This window comes from Conger conger, chromosome 4, assembly GCF_963514075.1.
Source record: "Conger conger chromosome 4, fConCon1.1, whole genome shotgun sequence".
Lineage (NCBI taxonomy): Eukaryota > Metazoa > Chordata > Actinopteri > Anguilliformes > Congridae > Conger > Conger conger.
Window position 1 is genome coordinate 62,698,936 of NC_083763.1, and position 23,702 is coordinate 62,722,637.

Here is a 23,702-nt window from a genome sequence, read left to right on the forward strand (position 1 = left end):
TCGTGTGAGTCCGAGTGGCCGAGAGAGTGAAGGTGTGCCTGGTTGTTGCGCCAGCGGAGGGGGAAATTGCTGAGAGAGAGGGTCCAGAGGGGAGTTAGTGAGCGGTTGTGTCAGGGCCAGGGCATTACACCGCAGCTGGCTGGCCATGCTAAAATTCTCCACGTCTTCAGATTTCCAAAGAGTTAAAACCGCTCCAGCCCAGTCTGGTGTGCTTACTCACATTACGTGATTTGTGATTTGACCATATTCACTTGGCCATAATTTTTCTTTGTAACCAGGGATTGGCAGCAGGTCCGTGATAAGGATCCGTGATACGCAATGTTTTAAGTTTTCTCACAGTGCTGAACCTGGTCAACCCCAGCCATGCATATGTATGATAGAACAGCTGCCATGACAGTGTTCACATGTTTAGCTTCTCGCTATATCATAGGTAAAATACGTTAGATTTCTATTGATGAAATCTTTGGGAAACATTATACAATGCCCCTGACAAAATGAATAAATATAATGTTTTAATGGTGGCTCCTCTCATACTGTAGGAAGAAAGATAGTTTTCTTATTTGGAGATTGAGGAGCTATTAATCAAGTGTAGTGTAATTTGGTGGGATGTGCTTGCTCTTTCCAGACCAGCGCCTCTCAAATGGTGCTGAAAACATTGTGTGAGGTTTACTTCCTTGTCTCCGTCCCAGTAATCCCCCTCTTTCACAGGAACAGTGGGTCTCTGAGCACACAGCAATGCTGGCTCAGACCGATTCTTCATGCTTCTTTTAAGGAGGCATTAGCTCCCTGGTTTAGTGTGTTCCCTTTGTAAGTCCTGGTTGCTTCTAAAGTTTCCACATTGTTCCTGCTTACGCTGTGTGTATAAATTAGTTTTTTCTTCTTGGGGTTACTTAATGCTACACTTGCTACAAATCAGTGCTGTGGTCAAGTGCTAACAAACATGATGTCTTATTTGCCAACCACTTGTTTATTCATTTAGACGGTTGAAATTTACAGAATTCATGCATAAAAATGTGTTTTTCTCATCCTTTATTTATTTTGCTGAAGCTTCATGCATTGAGGCATGTCAATTTTTGTTTATTCATTTTTCAGTGTCAGGTTGCTCGGCTCTTACTGCAGTTGTATCTGTCTGGCATTAGTTTGTTTAGTTTTGTTTAGTTTTTTATGAGGCTCTATTGATTTTTCAGTTTCTGTCACATACCAATTGTGTAGCTTTCAGTTTGAGTTCATCTTGGCCAGAAAATATCTAATTATAGAGGCACTGCTTTGCACAAACACAAACAAACAAAAACATTGGATTTCTGAGAAACCAAATGGTTTGACTTTGTACTTGTTGCGATATTGTAAACATCTGATTTTGCTATATTGCAAAAGCATTTCATCCCGTGTTAAGGTAAAGATATGAAGATACAACCTTTGCAATGTGCATTTTGCCACACTGTTGTACAATGCAGTGGTAACCAACCGTGTTCCTGGAGATCGACCATCCCGTAGGTTTTAATTTCAACCCTAATTTGGCACACCTGGGACTACTGAATAGCAGCTCAACACAATCGCTAGCTGTTGAATCAGGTGTGCTTTGTTAGGGTTAGAGTAAAAACCTACAGGACAGTAGATCTCCAGGAACAGGGTTGGTTACCACTGCCCTAAAGGAAGATAAATAAAAATAAAAGCATAAAAAAACAAATTGCTGTGGGATTTATACAGTGTATGTTTTTCCCATATAGACAATGCCCTGTTTGTGAAGCCTGGTCTGATTACTCTGATTTGGATGAGCTAGAGCTTAGTTGTACCGTGATGTGCGGCACACAGGTGAAAGTAGGCGATGAGCTGACCACAGGGACGGGGCCCAATAAGAAAGTGTCCAAGAGGAATGCAGCAGAGGCTATGCTGCTCCAGCTGGGATACAAGGCCTCCAGCACTGTACAGACTCCTCCTGATCAGGTCAGTGCCAGCCTGCTACTGGATATGCATGCCACCGTTGTTATTTATCATACATTTGTGTTAATTTGTAGTCGTCGTAGCTATAGCGCCGGGCTAAGGACAGCTTGTTCAGTCGTGTGCTTTATCATTAAAGTAGGTCTTTCCACAGGTTGCTTGACTGTTTAGCAACTCTTAGTCAAGCAGACCCATTTTTCCTGAAAGTTGGAGAGCTCTCCTCTTTATAAGCAGAACAGTAAGAAGGAACCGTTTTGACACGGTTGAAAAGGAGGCACTTAAAGCGCACCCGTCAGTGACGCGCCTCCCGTTTCCCCCCCTCTCCCCCACTTTTTCATTTTCACTGCAGATGGACAACAAAGGCTGGAATGGACAAAAGGCCGCTTTTCCCGAAGCAACAAGTGAGTGTGTCTCCTCTTCCGCGGACGTTCTGTCAGGTGGAGCATTGTGGGTGAAGTCCACCCGTTTAATCTGTCTGACTGGTAAATGGGGGGCTGACTGTCAGCTCAAGTGCCCGCCTGTGAAATGGGGGCCATTGAGCTGGTCTTATGTGTAGAGCACTGGCACATCAGTGCCATCCTGGGGGTTTGAGGTCTCAATGATGCTGATCCACCAACCCCCCCCCTCCACCTACCCAGTCTTCCCAGTGCCTGTCTGCTGCTTGTCAGTCAGGATTTAGGAGACGTGCAGTTTCCCATGTATGTGGGATGTGCACTGATTGTAATGAATTGCATACTGAAGGCTTGATTAATGGCTGAGATTGTCATGAGCATAAAAATGGCTTTGATTCACTTAGCCTGAATGTAAAGCCACAATGTTTGCTGAAAGGGTAAATCATATTATTTCTTGGGCAACTTTCACCGTGTCCAGAAAAAAATCATTCAGAAATAATCTATTTAAGGGAAAGGTTGATAAAAATTGGTTTTGCGAAGGCATGACTATAAGTAACAATCTCTTTAATAACCTTGAGTGTACAATGTAAGTTAAGTGTACTGTACTGTCCAGTTTTTCAAAGCTGGCAAGATGATTTGTAAGAACTGTGACGAAGATCTTGGCTCACGTTGGCCTTCCACTGATAAACTGTTTAAATGATCTTCCCAGTTTTGGTAAAACATTTGCAGTAGGTTTCAGACATGTTGGGTAATTAAATGTGGAAACTGATAGTGATTGTGATGGATGATTTATTTAGGGATGCACAGCGAGTCGCGGACAGGAATAGAGACATGCCGGCTTTCTTGGCATGGAGTCTTCATTTACTGGATTTGTTCAGTTCCTGGAATTCATCTTATTCTCCACTCCTGTCCAAACTGGCTCATCAGCTCTTCAAGTCCCCTAACCAGAAAATGCTTGTTGCTTTCAAAAGAATTTTTGCCACATATCCCACGCTTCAACTCAATGGGAAAGCCAGCGCGGAAGAACGAGCATGTACTGACGCTAGCCCGGCTTAGCACGGAGCCAGGTGAAAGACCCTGTCAGTCATTGAGGGATTCCTGGTTCCATGACTTGCATTTCATTATTTTGGGCTGCATTATGTGCATTTTCTTTCTGTCAGACCACCCCTGTCCCGCGGTGTTGGGGCCTGCAGTATGTTGGGACTGGGATTGGCACTCGATTGGTGTTGAGCATGTGCAATGGCGGAAAATGGCTGGCTGCTATTGCTTCCACAGGAAAAGGCTTAAGTCCTGCGCTAAAGAACCGTAACAGCGAACATGACAAGGATGAGGAAAGTGAGAAAGAGTGGAGCCTTTGTAACCGTTGAAAGAGACCCTACGTCAGTTTCATCTAGTTCCAGGATAGTATAGTGCTGGAGCCTACTGTAAATTGAATTGAACATGACAGTGTCTCAGAGGCTATCCATGAATTATTTGGTATTTTATCCCGAGTTCTGCTTTTAAATGGAAGATCAAAGGTAAGCGGGTCGCATTACAACAAGCCTTGGTTAAATGCCTGCAGTACTACAGTGTGTGCAGAACAAACTGTGAGACATTGTTCACCCATCACTTCTCAGCACCATAATAGGCTGATGAGGGAGCTCCGTTAGGTTCTAATAATACATCGTGCCCTGGAAAGGCACCGCATATTGTAATTGAGTTTTCATCCCAGCTGAGAGTCGGGTATGATGGAGCATGCAGAAGTGATTATGGCTCTGTCACCAAAAAAACATTCTCTGCAGCAGGGATCTGTCAGTTTGGTTGCCTTATTTCATTTCATTTCCTGATAGATGTTTTTTTTATTTTCTTTTTGTTGTTGATGTTAGCATCTTGGTGTCTTGCTTCATAGTTTTGATTTACAGATTAGATTTTAATGGTTGTCTGTTTTAAATCAAGCATATGGCCCCTCTCCCAAATGTGCGCTTGCAGGGAGAACTCCATTGTTTTGGGTGGGACACTAAAAACAGTGGAAAGTGCCCAGGAAAGCATGGGATTGTATGTTTATTACAGCGTGCCAATCATCTCCTGCTGGCTAACACCTTCTCCACCTTGCTCCCTGCTCCCTATCCTTACGTCTGTGGAATGTATTTGTCATGTGTGCCTGTTCATTTCACTCACATTAAGAGCAAATGGCAGCTTGGTTTCTGATGTGATAAATGTGTCCTACTGTTTTAGTGTCGTCCAGCTGCTGACCAACCTGTTTTTCATTCAATAATTTTAAAATGCTGTCTTGGTACACTGCTAATCATTATCCACCTCTGTACAGTTAAATGCAAAAGTAATGGGGCAGTGACACAATTTTGGATAGATAGCTATTAATAGAAATAAAACCCAGAAAGTATGAAAAATTAGAATTTGGTTTTAGGATGAAAAGGTGCAAAATACATATGCAGCTGGAAAATGTTTTACCAAAGACATTTGATTATGTGTTTATTTAAGATGTGAAAATATGTGCTTAATCCGGAGTCTGTGTCGTATGGTAAGTGGTTGACATTACACAGGGCATAGAAACATGGTCATATTGGCTCCTTGTAGCTGCATGAGAGGATTCTAATTCCAAGTAGAATAAATAGTAGAGGTCTGGCAGCTCTGTTGGAATGCTCTGTCTAACAAACACAAACAGGAAGCGATGGTCTTTTTTTTTCCTGACCGTAATGGCATCGACCAGCTGTTCTACTCATAACAGCTGTTTTCCCCAATCTCCAGTGATCTCGTCTGCAGTTAATGGTTGCATGTGTTTCCATTGCCAGTAGAAAAATTAAAGGAGCCCAAAATGAGAAGTTAAAAGCTGTGTTGGGGTGCAGTAAATAGAGCAGGTCACATTTTCTAAAGCACGTTCCGTTCTGTCCTGACGGCAGCATTGTTGGCAGTCCATGGCGGTTTTGTGACCTGAACTGACCGGACCGTGGCTGTGCTCTGCGGAGCTCCTTTATTAAGTAGTGCATCACTGTTCTCATCCACCTGTTTTGATAGAGCCCAGATATTAGCATAATTGAGGCGTGCATTAAAAAAAAAAACTTTTTGTCCACTTTATAGGAAAGCAAAATCCATAACCCAGTGGCCTCTCTTTCCAGATTACCAGAGATTTTGATCCAAGTCCTAAAAGGTGATCGTTTTTTTTGCATTTATGTATTTATTCCTTATGTATTTATTAATTTTCTCAGTTTACTCAGTAAGGCTACATATAGAGATGGGATCACAGGACAGAACTCATAATGGCCACACAGTGAGTTATGGGTTCAGTTCATGTCATTCACTCAGGGTTCTTTAATGTGACAGATCTTGATGCGAGGATCTGCCTGTTGACTGTTAGGTGGAATTCCCCTCAGTTATGAAGTTATTGTCTGAATAAGTTTAATGTCAGTGTCATCCCTCTCAGTTTAGCTTCGTACTGTGATTAATAATTTAATAACTGAGTATACATCTGGTTTGCCTGATCACACTTGCAGTTTCGAAATTTCCATTTCCATTTTTACCCTTGAGGTGGGAACTCAGCTGTATAGTATTGATATGTACACTGTAAAGTCACCATTCATGTAGGTATTTTTTTCAGGACAAAATATGATGGTGTAAAGTAATGTTGAAGATGCCCAGATATGGGAGTGTTTAGGACCACAGAGGACAGTGTTTGCTTGGTAAATCAGACTGATTGTTTTTACATTTAGGCACAGCTTGGACATCTTTATAAATGCGAAAGCTCTTGCGTGGATGGGGCTTTGGGGTGGCCAGGCTGAGCTGTAAAGCAGCTGCTGGGTTGTGGGTGGCTTGCCAGAGCGAGTGAGGCTGTCCCGTCCCTGGTGGTGTCCCAATCCCTCACCGGCAGGCAGATGGAGCGCCAGCGCACTCTGGGTGCCGAGCAACGGCGGCGTGCGCGTGTAAATCACTTCCCCGGGAAACGACGCGAGCGCTAACAGGCCCCCCATCTCCCCTGCCCCTCTCTCTGCATCCGCCCTTAGCTCAAAAGGGAATCCTCCATCTGTCCCCTGACGTCTACCAGGAGATGGAGGCCAGCAGGAGCAAAGCCGGGCCGGGAGCCCCAGTAAACTACCTGACTAACAACGACAACTGCCAGGGTGCTGGCCCCTTCTACCACAGCCCCAGCACCACCGCTGCCATGGCCAGGGAGCTGCTGCTCAACGGGTCCTCCCCCACAGCGGAAGCCATGGGCCTGAAGGGCAGGCCACCTGCTCTGGCCTGCTCCTCTGTACAGCCGTCTCAGCAGCTGGACTACTTGGCCCATGTTCAAGGCTTCCAGGTATGGAAAAAATGAAGCTGTTCAGCAGAACTCCCAGCACTACCAGCAGTGGCTTACTCACTTTTCATAACACGGCGTTAGGTTTTATTATCTCTCTGCTGAAATACAGTGTGGAAAAGTGTGTGTGTGTGTGTGTTTGTGTGTGCCTGTGCTTGTCTGTGTGGGTGTTTGCGTGCGTGCATGTGTGCTAATCTGTGTCGGTTATTTTACATGTTCGAAAACATGTTAGTAGATTTTTCTCTGAGGAATGAAAAGAGATTACTTTGCACTCATGTTCATGGGAAGCAAATGTTGCCACTTGCATCATACAGTGTTCACATGGGTGTGAGCATGGGTGTGAGCATGTCTGTGCTGCTGCTCACGTGTACAAGAACGAGATCTTGGCTGTTTTAGACGTTGTTAATAACGGAAAAGTCTGATGATGGGAGCTCCATACCGTAGAACTCGCCCTCTTACCAGCCCGTTCAATTAGCCACAGATGCTCTCTATAATCCAGAGCGAAAACATTTTATCTTTACCTGCGGAGGTTTCCTTTGAAAGCCTGTTGTTTTTGCTCTGGGCCTTCCTGTTCTCTGAAACCCAATTGAGCGGTGTGGAACGGCCGAATATAAACATGGCGAACATGAGGTTTGGGTTAGAAAGACAGCTGCACTGGGTGACGCACCAGGACCTGAGCCTCACTCACGAATCACGAATCACTCACGCTCACGTTAATTTTCAGTATCCTGCCGTATGATTCGCTGAGGGATGTTTAAACATACCTGCGCTGCTGTTTGGTATTAATGTGTACGTCCTGACCTGTGGAATTTAAGACTGCATCAACTGCGGCTGTGCTCATCACATCTTTTGTAGCTGCAAGAGTAGATGATGAGGCGGATTTCTCTTTCGTGCCTATGGGTCATTATAGTAGTTTTATTCTGTGTAGAGAGCTCAGCCATTCCTTTTGGGAAAATGTCCAATATTGTAAGAATATGAATTGCATAGCGTACTGTGGATTCAGCAATGCCTTTCCGGGCTCATGGCTCAGCTAATTAGCAACTGCATTTGCTATGATACTGCCCCATTATTGACATGTAGTCTAACAAAATATTGAATGAATGTGTTTAACATTATAATCAGCTATAACTACTGTTGTGCATGTAAAACTATCAAGCATTACATTGATTGGTTGGTTTACCATGTCAATGGGAAGTGACATTTTTCAAATGTCAGGCCATGACTCAATTCGGACCCTCCTATAACTCGGCAGTGGTATTTAAACTCTTGATTAGGAGAACAATTTAATTGAAAATGATAGAATGGCTGATGGCAGTGATGCAGAATAAATGTCACCATTCATCTGGAAGGGCTTTGACTCCAGCCAGCTATCCTGTACACTGCTTTCATGTCAGATATCTCATTTTGTTAATGGTGACTTTGGGCATTTGATGATTAGGGAACTAAGGCGACCTATTGATGCCGAAATTCAATATCTGCACTGTTTTGAGTACTCCGAATTTTAGATGTCAGTCATGAACTATAAATGTCACAAATATAAGTTTTGCCATTTAGTCAGTTTCCTGGTTGCATGTTACAGGGAGTGTTGGCATTTGGCAGGCTTACGAGGGCGATTTTTGGAGGACATGGTTTAGAGATGGGTTGTGGAATACCAGGGCAGTGTGACTGACGGAGGAGCCTTTGAAGGCAAATAGGTCGAAAAGCTTTTCACCAACCTCTCCCTCATTTGTGGAAACCGCAGTTACACCAAAGTGAGAAATGAGGTGGGTGAGCCAAATAAATATTTTCTAAGAATCACCGCTTTTGCTGCCTGTCAGTTACCATTCATCGTTAAATATCTTCATTGTTTTTACAATTCTTCAGGAATTAAAAAATAAATCCTTGAAGGCAAATAACATGTAGCATGTAGTGTTCACAGCTGGAAGACTAATGGAGACGATCACCAGCACTCTTTTGACATTCTCATTTGGATGTTTAACACACAGTAAGGCTCGAGGGTAACCCACAGTCCTGCTGATTTCTGCACAGCTGTATTAGCATGCAGTGTGTGAGGGATTGCACTGACCAGTGCTGCCGCACTCTCCTACCGGCACGGTGAAATTACACAGCAGAAACACGTCTGTTTAGAAATATCCCATTTTCTCTGCTCACCACAAGGAATGAGGTGTTTATGAATTGAAATGTGTTGTGGTTCGAGTTTATGTTATACGTTCCCAGTGTTGCTGGGTGCATGGACGCTGAACGTGTCTGAGACTGCTGTGTTTTTTGGTGAGACGGACGCCGGTCCACAGCTACGGCGGCAAGCTCAGTGTTCCTGCAGACAGCCCACAGCGGTATGAAGGACTCTGGAAAACGAGCGTTGGCAGAGAAGGGCAGGAGCGCGTGTTTCCAGTTAATTTTACTGTATCTCACTGACGCGGCCCTTATTGGAAGTGAAAGTAGGGCAGAAATAATGGAATGGCTTAGAGCGGTGCTACTCAACTCCACGTCCTGCGGGCCGCAGTGTCTGCAGGCATTTACTTCAACTGTGCGCTACACCACCAGATTTGACTATTTAACTTATTGGACCGTAGCAGGTAAAATAATGAGTTAAATCAGGTGATGTAGCGCACGGTGGGAGCATTGTACCTGCAGGCACTGCGCCCCGCAGGACGTGGGGTTGTGTAGTGTTGGCGTAGAACATGTGTGGTCCCTCTGGTCACCATGGCTGGTGATACTGGCAGCGCAGGCTGGACTCCCTCCGCCTCTCTGCCTGCTGGGACTCTCCGTCGCAGATCAGCCGGCTGCCGTTCAGGAGGAGGGAGGTGGAGCAGAGAAGGGAATCTCTGTGGGAACTCCAAACAGAGTGGCGGGAGACGATCGCCCTTTGTGTTAACCCACCAGGTAGAGTCCGTGTGAGAGTTAGCCATTCATCAACCCACCTCCACCCCCCGGGTCTCATGGGCCTCCTGTGTCAAGGTTGCATAAGAATTTTACATTTCTTCAATGACAGTTTGTACGACGAGCGTTGATCTGGTTGGTTGGGCTTCATCCTTTCAGCCTTTCTGCTTTCTGCTTCTTATTTAGCTGTCAGTCTTGTCAAAGGAAAGGATGATTGTGCCTGCTGTGTCGACAAGCTAACCGCCCGTAAGGATAAAGAAATCAATATCACTTCAAGTTTTTATAATTCCCTCCAGGAAGAGCCTGAGGGGTTGGAGATGGTGGAACTGAAGGTGCTGTAGGCAGGTATGGAAAGGAAGGATCAGTCCATATGCAGCGTATGCACTGCAGTGGGTAACTGCCATGTGAAAGGCCCTGTGTTATGCGGCCTATTGTTCTGGCTCTCAGTCCATTACACATCCACATGCCAGCACTTCTGCCATCAAGTCACTAATCAGCTTCCTCTCTCGGGCTGAATATTACTTTTTGCCCCACAGAAAGCAGACGGGCAGTTATGAACCACATTTAAAAAGAAGAAAAAAAAAAAAGTTTAATTAATTTCCGTTTAGCCACTTCAATGAACTGCTATTCGATAGCTCTGATTCCCCTGCCGTTATCTGTTCCCCCTGGCTCGGTGTCCTAGCTGCCAGCCCCTGGGCTGCGCCTCTGCAGGCTCCATCTGCTGCTTTTCATCTGCTGCACAGACACCTTTGTGCTGCCCGTAACACGACACGCCCAGGGCGATAGCGCAGCATCGATTGATCATTACCTTCATGCAGAAAATATGAAGAGATGAAAAGCGGCTCAGAGCTCTGTATTAAGGCTGGGAGCCGGAGCTGAGCGACGGCAATGCCGTGGGCCTGGGCGGTAGGTCACCCGTGTGCGTCTCAGACTCCATTCCCGGAGGACTGCTGGTCTACGCTCCCTCATTGCTGCCAGTGCTCTACTGCCTTCGTTGGTAATACACTTGACCCGTGTCTGTCTACACTATGCAGGTCCCCTATTTTTCAAAACAAGCTATGTAATAAATGTGTTCACCTGAACTTAATGCAACTTACTGTTAGGATGTGGAACATTGCTGCATTAGAAGATGAGGAGATAGTTTGAGAGGTTAATGGGGTAGGCCAGTACAGTAAAGTGCTGCCATGGCAGTGATTATGTGTACTACCTTGACAGTATTTCCTTGGTTTTAAATGCATAATCACACACAACTTATCCAAACAAATAATGTAGCTAAAATATTTTTCAAACTCAGTTTAGAAGATTAGAACTAGTACTGCAAAGTCAAAATTAATTTCAGAATGTCTTTTAATTAGCAGTTGGTACTGGACAAGCAGGTCTGTTGGTGCACAGCAGTATGCTTATCCTGTGAGTGCCTAAAATGGGTAGTTTTGCTTCATAGATTTTATAAAAATCAATTGCGTCAGCATACACAGTCGGAAAATGTGTACCCCTGTAACTTTGGGGTCAACTATGTAAGCAATTATGCCTGTTTAAAATCTTAATTTGAGGGCTTATTAAGTGAAACATGCCACTAATAGGTATGTCATTGTACCTTCACAGTTGTAAAAGCAATAGAGCATCAATCAATTTTTATCTTCCATGTCAATCTTTTTAAATTCATGCATGATATCAGGAAAATAATTCTACGTGGATTGTAATGGTCGTTGGGCTGCAGTTTCACATGATATTAATAAACTTTTGGCTGCTGTGATGGAAGCCATACATAAATACAATAACATGGTATATCTGAGTAGACTGATGATTGCTTTACTGTTAGCCCTGGAAGTTGTCTATATTTCAGTTATTCTTGTCTCTGCATTTTTATTATTGTAATTAATTTTTATTTCAGTCCCATTAGTTTTTTTTCCATGCGCTGGCCGTGTGGAATTCTGGGATCCAAAAGCAGTTGGCAGCAAATGCCCCAGGCTCTGGCTGCATTGCAGCCCAGCTTATTCCAGGCTTTCTTCGTACTGTGTCAACATCCAGTGTCCTCCATCTGATGTTCTCAGAACTGGTCTGTTTGTTTTCCTGCTTTCCATCATCTTGTCCTTACCCCAGTGTTTACATGATTTGCAAGTAAACACTGGGGTAATTATTATGCGATAATCCCTCTATTTCTAATTTTCTTTCTTCTGCTGGTGGCCAAGTCTGTGATCTATGATGATAATTTTTTTATGTTAAATAAATGCAGTATTGTAGTATCGCCCCTTATCATTGCACCCACACTGATTTATTATGACAGTGATGCAGCACTCAGAAGCATATTGCCAAAAACTCACTCATCATTACTGGAGATAACAATATCAATAATAATTAGTATCTAAATTTGAATGCGTAGTTCAGAAGCAAACCACAAATGGCTGAATAATGAAGCAGTTTTTCATTTTGTTTTCTTTATAGAACCCATGTTTATGCCCAGGGTTCTCTTTTGTGCCATATCGAATTTCCACTCATAATCGCAAAGCAAATCCACCACAACAGCTTCCGTCACCATCTGGAGAGCATCCAAGCAGGTACTTGTTGTCCTCAAAGTGCATTCTGTCAGCTGCCACTCCTTACCAGTGCACAGTCCTCCAGCTCGCCCGAGCACTCAGAGGTGTGTAGTCCATGTGCACCTGGTGCAGGTCTCTTGTGCCACCTAATCAACTGGAATAGCCTCGCTTGGAAGGTGAGATGGGACACTCTCAGTTACTGAAACCCTCCCTCTGTGGTGATTCTACAGCTACACTGATAGCCACAGCACTGGCACAACAGAGCATGCCAGTGCCCCAAATCTCAGTGTATTATCAGGAGGAGCCATCCAGCAACTGCTTTGCAGTGGTGCTGCTCTTGCCGGTACTTTTTGCTGCCCTACATTGCAGCTTTTGTAGAGAGAAAAGGAAAGAACGGAATCTAAAAAATAAGAATTAGAATCTGTTTTACAATCTAAACAGAATCTACGAAAGCAGAACATTATCTAATATATGTCCATGTCTGTCCCTTGCAGCTCTCTTTGGAATTCTTTGCTCTGTTTTAGAGAGCGTGTTAGAGAAAGTTCTGCAAATGCATGCTGTCATAATTATGAGGCCTAAATGCTGTTGAAGAAAGATAACCTAGTTTTCTAACTCTTCCAAGATTTAAGTGAGAACATCTTTGAGTGTGTAATGAATGCCTATGTTGCAGCACTAGAACCTTGTCTCAGTGTAATTACTTGCTGTGGGAAATGGACTCTAGCTTGCTTAGAGTCCTTCATGAATCATGCTGAAACGCTGCTAACATTAACACTTGGCAATGAATCATTAAGGTCAGGCAAAATCTTGGATTCTGCAATAATTTTAATAATGAGTGAAGACTTAATGTAACTGTTATAAATCAATTATGTTAAGAGAATGGCATAATTGCACTTGCAGCTACAATTATTGGTGTGAATCCAAAGAAACCTAATAGCACGTTACACAGTTATGTGTAATTGATTCCAGCTGGAACACAGACTAGTTTAATTTCAGTGCATAATCCTAAATTTATGAACTGATTTCATAACTATTATTGTAAGGAGGAGTCAGCATTACGATCATCGTGTAATGACAGGACACTGAAAAGAAGCAGACATTCACTTATATCACTGATTGTGTGCATATTGCACAAACAAGCAGTATACAGAGTAACGACTGTTTATTGTGTTGTCTGTTTTCTACATAGAAAACATGGGTCATTTCCATCTGGTTGGGGTCCTTAGCCACACATCTGTTGACATATTTTGGAATGCTCTCAAATTCCCATGCAGTGAGCCCACACTCGTTAAAACAGCCTCCAGATCTCGACAATCTCCAGATTCTTCCTTAGCAGATGTAAAAATATGCTTAAAATATACTTTATTCTAACTGTTTTTTTTAAATCTGTTTCAAATCTCTTCATTACTGTACCTAAGCAAAAACATTATGCTAGTCGGTTTGTTTTGGTTAAGCGTAAAATTATTGTTTATACAGTTACACATGTTATAAAGCTCACTGCGAATATGCTCTGGATTTTGTCATATTTTGGCACACTTTATTGTTGCGTCATTTTTTGTCATGTTACGTTGTGTGATTTTTGACATTCTTTTTCTTCAGACTGATATCACAAATGTAGGATAACAAGAGTGCAACTTGAATACACAAGTGAAGACTCATGCATAGCGATAGAGGAACATATTTGCAGGAAATTGTAATCAGGAGACCTTCAAGAAGAGCTTAGTGTTAGTTGTGGGAGGGGTCAAAGGTCATGTGAGGTTAGTGAACCGTATCATTTGAGCCCCATGGATGATCTTTACTTCCTCCTCTTTAACATGGGGAGAGGCAGAGTAGGGACTGGACGTTGGAAACCCTGAAAGTGAGTGTTCATGATTACCAAATGGCAAACGGACGTCAAGAAAATAAAGATATTCTTGCAGACTAGCAGCTGAAAATAAGTCAAACTGATTACAATTAAAATATCTAAATTACAAAAATTGTTTACAGAATTCTGAGAAGTGATTTTAGTGATAAACTACAAATTTACATGGTGCTTCAGTCAAGACGAGCATGCACAGAAGTAAATCCCTTGACTGTAGCTCTAAAGAAATTACTAATGATATGTGATAACATTTTATTGGCCTATATTAGTTGTGCAGTGATGAAAAACAAAAACATATCATGGGAAATATCATGGGGTGGGTACATCACTCAGCTTCTGTCTTTTATAATAGACCATTTAATAATGGGATTCCCCATTGACCGATATTCTCTTCCTTATGAAAGCACCTTTCCTGTGATAGGCCCCGCAAACTGGAAGGCCCGTTTCCATTGGCTGGTAGCTGTTTGCGGTGAGGAAAAAGACTTTGCCCACCGCTGGGCCTCAGACAGAGCGGTTAATGAAGCAGAGGCCTGGTAATCAGGCATATGTTTTCTTGACACAGTGATTGCGCAATACATCACATAGATGTGTATGTGCTTTTATCCTTTCTTAATGACCTAGCAAGCAGCCCTTTTCACATTGAGGCGGATTTCCATGCTCTTCTTCTGGCCTGTCGGCGGGAGGGGGCTGGCGGAGCCGTCTGATAACCTGCCCCCCCCAGCTGACATCGGTAAAATACGACGCTCCGGCGATCCCACGCAGATCAAGGAGCTGCCGCTTCGCTGGACGCGCCCGAGAGCCGCACTGTTCCCCAGAGAATCGCTGTTATTGCGCCCAGACCCCCCTTTTTCTCTCTGACCAAATCTCGAAGCCCTGTGTTCAATTCTGTATTCCCCCTGTTCCTCAGAATCTCAACCGACAGCCATCCTTCTCTTCACTTTGTTATGGGTCTGCTCTGCCTGAATACGAAATTAGCCCATATCAACCGAACAAAAATATTTATATCTAGGGCAGTAGTTTTGTGCCAGATTTTTTTTTGCATTGTATTCAGTAGTTTCAATGGATATTCTCCTTAATTACTGTATTTTATCTGAATTCCCCACCAGTTGTGTTTTGTAACGCCTTTCCCATTCAAGGAAGTATGATGAATGTACTGCGGTAGTTTCCATACATTTTGATGCCGATTGTAGGCTGGTCTTCGGCGGGTTAGGAATACCTACAGATTTTAAAGATTGTGTGTCGGGCTTCATTCAGCTGATAACCTGGAGTTATTTTGCCTTGGTGATAGTGAGCAAACAGACCCGGGACCTTTGAACAGGTGTCTGGTTTCATTCATAGGATTGTATATTTTGTGAAGAGGCTGTAGACGCCTGGTCTCCTGGGTGGGGCATTTGAAACAGAAGGGTCAGCAGGTTTAGTCTCCTCTCCACACAGCGTCGTATTGTGGCCGCTTCTGGTGCGTCTGACGCTTTATTACCCAGTTTACATCTGTCTGGCAGCCCCTGGCCCCTGCTGCTCCTTTAAATATGAACATAATTCATCAGGCTACAGCTCTCCCTCTGCCTTCTCTGGAAGCTGTCAGTCACAGTCCGTATACATTGGTCACAATGACCCTCCCGGCTGCATAGGCTCAGACAGACAATCTCTGACATTGTATTTGCAGGGTTTCTTCTTCTTTTTTTTTTCTTTAAAAATAAATAAATATATAATTTAGGTTTTTTTTTCCCATGCTTAAAATAAACAGCTAGTTGCTAGCTTCATTGTTTTTTTTTTTTCTTTCTACTCCAATCTTATGCCACAGAGGTGAACCTTGGGGGGGCCGAGCATTTGTTTTGCAACTTAACAACAAAACAGTCACAATTCCCTCATTTTGTTTTTTTCTTGTTAAGGTTGTTTTGTCTGTGAAGGAGATTGATCGGGTCATACAGTGTGGGTCAGGTCAAATCTGCAGAATTGTTTAGCAGTTCATGAAACCAATTACCAATAAGGATCTAATGTGACGGAGTTTTTTTAATTAATGTTTTTATTTCTTTCTCTGCAACCTCAATCCCTAGACATCTCAGTGTAAAATTGTAGCCTGCGGTCAGTGGAAACGCCTGGGTTGGCTCACACAGGCCGTCTGTGTTGCTTCTTTAATGCGACTGATCGGGGAGACGTCCCTCCGGCTGTCTTGGTGATAAGCGTGGCTCAGACACAGTGCTCCGCTCCAGATATTAGGACATGATACCCCCTCAGGAATTTGTCTTGACAGAAGCACTCCTTCAATTATTTAAGTATTTACAGTGCTCTCTTACCTTTCAGAACCGAACTGGCCGAGGTTTTAGTGGGAGAACTCCGGCTGTCAGACAGCAGAACGAATAGGCTTGAGCTTTGAAGAAATTTGATCAAGTGGGTCCAGGGTGACGGATGTCTTTTCAGTCGAGGCCAGAACCCACCACTTCAGGCTTTTAGGGTCATTATAACGTTCGCCTGCTTATGATAGCTTTGCTCATACACTAGTTTTTTAACTCTCTGTCTGTAGTTGATCTTTTCTATTTGACCTGCCTTCTAAGATGGTTGCACTTTGACATTTTTTTATTATCATATTAGACTGGGAAATGTCTTCCTCATGCAGGTGCTGTATAACGATGGGCAAAGTGGCAAAGATTTCATCACCTACCTGACTCTGTCCCCTGTGCAGATGACCTTCACTGGAATTGGGACCTCCATTGAGGCTAGCCATGACCAGGTACGGTTCCCTCTCCACACATTCAAGCAATGAGGGAAGTGGACCTTTGAGGTTGACTGAATGTCTGAACTGAACTGATCCAATTGCAGTTAACATTCAGTATCAGCCAATACCGATATGATGCCGATATTTTTGTTGTTTGTTTTTAGAAAATTATTCAACAGTTAGCCTACGGACAAGAACAAAAAATATTGGCCAATGGTTTTTGCGCGTCAGCAGGAGTAGCAACCGACCTTGGTCTTTTCTCTTGGTATCATTAGCATCAAGCGATAGCATTCTTTTTTTCTTTAACTTTTAGGTTTAATTCAGAAGAAATGGCAGTAACAAATCTTCCTCATTCATTTTATATACCTGTAAGACTGCTCAAAGACTTAATAGCCAATGATTTAGTAGCCTACAGTTACTAGGTAATCTAAATTTCAGACAATGTAGAGTGAAGGCAGTTGATTGGAGCCTCACTACAAGTGGCGCTGCCATGAAGTTGTGTAATTAGCAGGTGCACTGTGAGATCACCTGTTTTCTGGCAGTGCTCCGCTAATGAAGGCTTAAAGATTCTGCTCAGTGAATCATCTCCCCCTTTTCACTTCCAGACTGTCAAATTCTTGCAGGCAGAATACGCAAGCTTTGTCGCTGTAAGTCAACATCACACGCGTTTACGGCATTTAACTTACTGTTTGCATCAATGGATTGGATCAGGTAATAACACTCACTGTTTTCGATGGGATGACATTAGCTCAGAGCAGTCGTCTGGCAGTCAGAAGGTTACCGGTTCAGTCACTTCCCTTGAGTGCGTTGAAGTGTCCCTAAGCAAGACACCTAACCCCCAATAGCTACCGATGAGCTGGTTGGCACCTTGCATGGCAGCCTGTCACTGTTGGTGTGTGAGTGTGTGTGAATGGGTGAATGAAAGGCATTAATTGTAATCACTTTGGATAAAAGTGCTTCATACATGCAATCCATTTACCACTTAACATTACTCCGTGTCAGATCGGTCCATCCCTATTTAAAATGACAAAAATTTCAACTTGCCGCTAATTACTCATTGTAATTGTTTGTCAACAGGGACAAACTTTTCCACACCATGATACTAGCTACAATTGTGAATCCTTTGAACTGTTGGAATTGAATGACTTTGCATAAAACAATGACATTAGTTGTAAAAGCTGTTCATTTTGTGTTGCTTCTGTAGTTTTTCTACATGGATCTTCAATTTGAAAGCTTGCTGTGTAATTATGATTTTGGCATAGTAGTGCATGTAACCAATGGGTTTACACTGCCAAACAAAGGCCTCATTATCAAATTTAACACCTCATTTAATGTGTTACCATCACTTAAAATTAAAATCGGTGAGTGCACTTCTTCTGAAGAAATCAGAATTTGTTTTGCCATATTCTTGTTAATGATAAAGCTGCTAGTAGCATTTGTCCCAGACAAGATGGAGATGTTTTTTTTTTTTTCTTATTCCTAAATTAATTATGGCGAAATATCCTTGGGATCTGCTCGTTTTCGTCCAAGCATTTATTCTGGAGGTGCCTCATTGTGTGCCGTCGACCAAGCAGAAAACACGTTGCTTACGTTATCTAATCTAAACATAGGAAGATCTTTTGTTCTAGCCTTCAAAGCTGGCTCTCTAATAAAGCTTGTTCTATGACCAGTAATAGGCTTTCTGTTGTGAGGACAGTCCTGTGAAAATGAAAACTAAGGCAATATAGGACACAGCCTTGTTGTTGCCAAGGGCAGTGGTGCATAACCAACTGTTAGCATTCTTTCTTCTCAGAATTCCGCAGTACAGTGCCGATCGACCGACAAAGGAGAGCGAACAATGGCGAGCGAGTGTTTCGGCCGACGACACTTACGCACAGAGTCGCACAAGTGCATCACGGGCCGTGGATTTTAATGAAAAGCGAAAACGTTAGCCTCCTTTTCCCCTTACATGGCGGGAGAAGAGACCCGCCGGCTGTCTAGGATCGTTTCGTTTCGCATTTTGACCGTATCCGAGCGGTTCTTATTTTAATTAGGACCGACGCCAGCAGCGAAGGACCTTCACACTTCTGTAACATATTAACAAACTACATGGCTGTTCGCCATAAAAGAGACATGCAGTGGTGCGCGGAAATCAGTTCTATAAACAAAGTTCGACATTTTTGCTCATGGTGTTTGCCTCATATCGAGCAAAACACTATAATTACCTGATAGGGTATCTTGTCTCTAATTAGACATTGGTAATGTTCTGATAAGTTTCATGATAAATGTTTCCGGGAGCTTCGGCAGAGCGCTGTCTTACAGTCTAATTTGGAATGGATTTTGGCCTTTGGGTTTATCTCTCTTGATGTTTAATGCAATGACTGGTTTTGATGTTATCTAATCTTGCCAATTGTATGTATTATGTTGGTATGCATACTGTATATTTACAGTATTTGTACAGCATTTATTTGCAATCGAAATGGGAAAACTGAATTAATGTATAATTGCATTACATGAATGGCATTTGGCAGGCGCTCTTATCCAGAGCGACGTACAGTTGCTTAGACTAAGCAGGAGACAATCCTCCCCTGGAGCACTGCAGGGTTAAGGGCTTTGCTCAAGGACCCAACGGCTGTGCGGATTGTGGCTACCACCGACCTTGCGGGTCCCAGTCATATACCTTAACCACTACACTACACAATAGGGCCCATGCCAAGCGAGCGGTGGATTGGTTGCACCCACGGTCGGTGATGAGCGCATTCGGACCACGCTTGTTGCGCCCGGCTCCCCATGTGTCTGTCAGACTCTGCCTTTTGTCAGCATTAAAGGAAGACCCGCTCTACCTGACGTGATCTCTAGCCCGGCACAGACATTCCGGAGGTGCAGAGTGCGTAATATGTACAGCTGCATTGTCAGCTCCTCACAGCCATCTGCCAAACACATGTGCACATTTTTAAAAAACCTACGCCACACAGCTCGGTATTCCCCCTGATAACCAGGCTATATGTCTTTGTGTCACAGTGATGTTCGCTCTAAGTCGCAGGGACGATGTCCCTGGTTCGGGAAGATTTGAGTTAATAGACTCCACGATTCAAAATGAGAGCTTCTCTCACTGAACACCAGAATGATAGCAAATTGTGCCATTTTTACATTTTAATATCAGGACCTCCTGTTCAGAAACAGTCTTGAAGGGGGATGTAGGTAACATAAAATATAGAGTTCAGTCATTTTTGTCTGGTTTGTTTACGTGCGGTATATTTATAATGTTTGGTGTATCTTATTTTTCGCCTTTATACAGTAAGTAGGTTATTTCAAGCTTAGGGAACAGGTCATGCCCGCATCTAGCATTACCCACCTGTGCATGTGTTCTAACTCCTGAGATAACGTCAAGGTGTGAATCTTCACATTCTGCTTCAGCTGGGTCATTGTTCAACTCAAATGTGTTCTATATGATGCCTTATCTCTGGAACCTCTACCACTCTTCTATTTTTCTATCAATGTCCAATGATATAGATTGGTTTTATTGAAACATCCATATGGCACACAGACCTGTGGATCTGATTCTAAACCAGGCTTTGTAAATATTCTTGACAGCATACCTGCCCTAGACCTGGAAAGGCAAGCCAAAGTCAACAGTGCATGACAAGAAAAACTCTGGATGGCATGAAGGAAGAAATCTTAGACCCCAGCTGATGAGTCTGGATCCTGCTGTCTCCTCTGGCCTCCCCCGGGTGTGGGTCCATAGGGACAAGATGTGGTTCTGGCCGTTTTAGTCAGTCTACTCAGGACAGGACAGGATGTAGGAAGCATCCAGAGTTGACGGTCTGAGGGTGGGGTTGCATGCTGAAACAGGGGTGGGCAGCTCACAGGAATGACTCAGGACTCAGGGGCAGGTGCCTTATCAGGAGGAGAGGCAAAAAAGAAACAATAATAGGGAGTGTGGGGAGTATAGGAAGAGCTATGGAAATAAGACAAAGATACAGTGAGTGTGGGACAACTTCTAGCAACAGCATAACGTCAGAGGCATACGCATGAGAAGGGCAATGCCTGAGCTACGGTCACAGCTGTGGATAGGGGGCCGTAGGTACGCTGAAATATGAAGGCTAATAAAGGAATCGTGCACATCATGTGCAGGACTTCCTGCCTTTGGAGCAGTCCAGAATCATTGTGGCATTCCGTCTTTTCTTTCACCATAAGTTACCTCCCTGAATTTAATTTGGCATTGGAACCACGTTAGGATGGTCACATTCACACAGAACAGATTTCTGTGTGAAAAAACAAGTGTCACTGTAGGGTCAGCGGCCCAGCCTGTGAGGTGTTACTCATCAAATGTGACAGCCCTGAAATGGGAGGTGCCGGGCGAATGTGGCAGCTGATGTTCCCCATAGCGTAATTCTGCTCTCAACTGGCCAGTGTTTTCCCATGAAGTCAAGTGAAGCTCTCCCGTATGGTAGGAAAGGTATAGGCCGAATGGTGGAAAGGTGCCTGGTTCTTTGGCCTTAATAAAAATTCAATAGTACTGCCTATGAACTCTGTTTTAATTTAACAATAGGGAGAAATTCTCCCTCAGAAAATACACATCATACAAGCCAACCAAGCACAACTGTATCTATATAATGTCTAGGTGTTTCATATAATAAGGTTTATTGAGGAACAATTACTGACTTGACAGGTCAATGACTGATAACATTTTAATTTGTACAAATTAACTTGAGAAATAGCCCAGGTTGTCAGCACTACTACACAGAGAAAGTGACCCAGTCTATGGACCAAATTATCAATTCATCTCGGCTTGAAGTTGTATTCTGTATTAATAGATATATATGTCTCAAGATAGTTATTTTCTTCCAATATTCTTATTTTTTAAGTTGCTGAAATGGCGCATCTGAGGGTTACTCCTGCGGCAAACAGTAATTAAATTTCTGTTGATCCTGTGTTGCTGCTGCCCCCACAAAAACCCCCCCTGGCGTATCACTGCAAAAAGATATACTTTCATAAATAAAAGCACTCCCCAAGAACCAAAATATGGCTTGCTCAGGGGTAATTAATTGGACGCCTGACCTTGCCTTCCTTGGCAGTAGTTTACTGCCGGCGAGGGAGAAGGGAGGCCAGGGGAGCCAGGTTTTTAGTGTGTGTGCATTCCTGCCGTCGGAAGAGGAGCAGCTCATTATGACAAGCGGGCTGAAATGGATTGTGCTGATGATGGAGACACCTGTTGAGAAAATGGGCAGCTATTGGCAGGCCTGATTCATGACTGAGTGAGCGCTGGGTTTGTCTTCAGAAGCTCCCCGCTGGCCACCTACAGACCCCAGGCTGTTTGAAGTCTCCACCGGAGCGGATCTGGAGACGCTGCTACAGCAGGCCCTCTCGGTCGGGGGTCGCGCTCCTACTCCGCGGGCAGCTGTTCAAATCTTCACATTGTGTCACGGAACGCTTGTGTAACGTCTCAGTCTCCTCTGGCAGCACCTGTAGCAAATCTCTTAGTGTAAAAACAGGCAATTTCCCCTTCAAATCTGCAATGAGTAAAGGGCTCTTTTTGTCCTGCGGGATTTTAATCAACTGCCAGTGCATTGCTGGAGACAGATGATATTTTATTATCTTTCTTGTCAGTTACATACCATCGTTAATCTTATGGCATGCTGTAGATTTAAATCTGTATTCAGACCAAAAAGTGCAAAAGGCCCAAGCACCATAATATGGTGTCTCTCTCAAGCAAATGTCAGATAGATTTAAGCAATGTTTGATATAAAATGGTATGCGTTGGTTGTTTTATGCTTGGCCCTTCTTTTGGAATGTTAATTTCTGGTTTTATTCAAGTACTGTATCTCGCAGACAGCAAAGCTGGCAGATTGGATGCATTTGAGGGCTACCAAAAAAGTTTGCCTGTGACAGTTAGTTTGCATTCCTTGTCCATGGCTGAGTGTCATAAATCAAATGATTGGTGACATTGATTAGCCCATGTGGCCTAATGGTTTTACCTTATTAGGGTACAAAATGTTAAGTTAAGGAATCAGGCCAAGCTGAGCAATGGCATAGCAAGGTGAAAGTTGCATGCTTTATTTCTTTAAACCTTCAGAACACCGTGCGCTACAAAAACAAAATAAGTCAACCTTAATACGTGTTTTAGTCTTGTATTGAGATTTGAAATCTTACTTCTATAGCTTTTTTGCTAAATAAGATAAAAACTGTAAGGTAAAACCACTAATTTCACGATTTGCCAATGGATAAGCAAATTTCACTTGTCAAGCAAACAATAAGTTAAAACAAGCTAATAATTTCTACTTGAGAGGGAAAAAAAAAGATTGTGAGTCTTAATACAAGACTAAAATGCTTGCTATGACAGTCATTTTTGCAGTGTATGCCTGGTTTGCTACTCCACGCCTTAGGAAGCTTGCACCTTGTGATTCAATTCAGGCAAATTCAGCCAAATGCCCGATGCAAATCTCTTGGAGAGATACTCAAAATGGAGGAACAAAGTGAATTGTGGTTAGCCTGAATCTGGGCCAGCAAAGCCACAGGGCAGAGAGCTATACCATACTGCAGGGTGGGTTTTATTTTAGTGTGGAGCCGTGTTGGAACCCCTTTCCCCAGGGAGCTGTGAGCTGGTACGCCGGGCTCATTAAACACTAACCCTGGCGCTCTCCGCCTGGTCCATCACCTCACACATGCAAATGCCCAGAGCGGTGTCACGATTTGGGCCAACGGCCACCGCCAATAACAGTCTCATTACTGCTGGGGAGCTTTCTTTCCTTCAGGGAACCAGTGGAGCATTTATAAATATGGATAAAAATGGAAACATAGAAATGTCTCATTACGCAAATCCAGCGAGTGACAGAACTCTATAATTATCTTTTCTCTTTTTTTTTCGCTGGTCAGTGACAATTGGACTTCTACTTGCAAAACTTGCTCCACTTACTGTAATGAAGAAACAGCTTTGTTGAGTTATAAAAGTTGTGACGCTTGCGATACATGTGAAGCCACTCCTTACATGAATTTTAATAGCCAGTTTGTTGGAAAAGTCAAAATTATTGCAGCAGTATAGAGACCAACAATCGTATTATTATTATACACAGTTATATGCATTTGGTTTGGGAATTACACACTTTTTTTCAGCAAT

The 23,702-nt window shown here is 43.3% G+C and overlaps 1 protein-coding gene across 4 annotated transcripts in view; it reads left to right on the top strand.

Annotated features, from left to right (window-relative positions):
* Nucleotides 1-23,702, top strand: part of stau2 (staufen double-stranded RNA binding protein 2) — an 80,120-nt gene that overhangs the window by 32,220 nt on the left and 24,198 nt on the right. The window contains exons 10-13 of one of the 4 annotated variants that reach the window (XR_009708480.1): nt 1,813-1,944; nt 2,288-2,339; nt 6,326-6,624; nt 16,483-16,621. Coding sequence is in view for 3 of the 4 variants with exons in the window: in XM_061237585.1 (XP_061093569.1) it covers nt 1,813-1,944; nt 2,288-2,339; nt 6,326-6,624; nt 16,508-16,621 (597 nt within the window). In the remaining variant the exon portion in view is untranslated. The remainder of the gene's footprint in view (nt 1-1,812; nt 1,945-2,287; nt 2,340-6,325; nt 6,625-16,482; nt 16,622-23,702) is intronic. The other 3 variants (XM_061237587.1, XM_061237585.1, XM_061237588.1) reach the window with 3 other exon arrangements.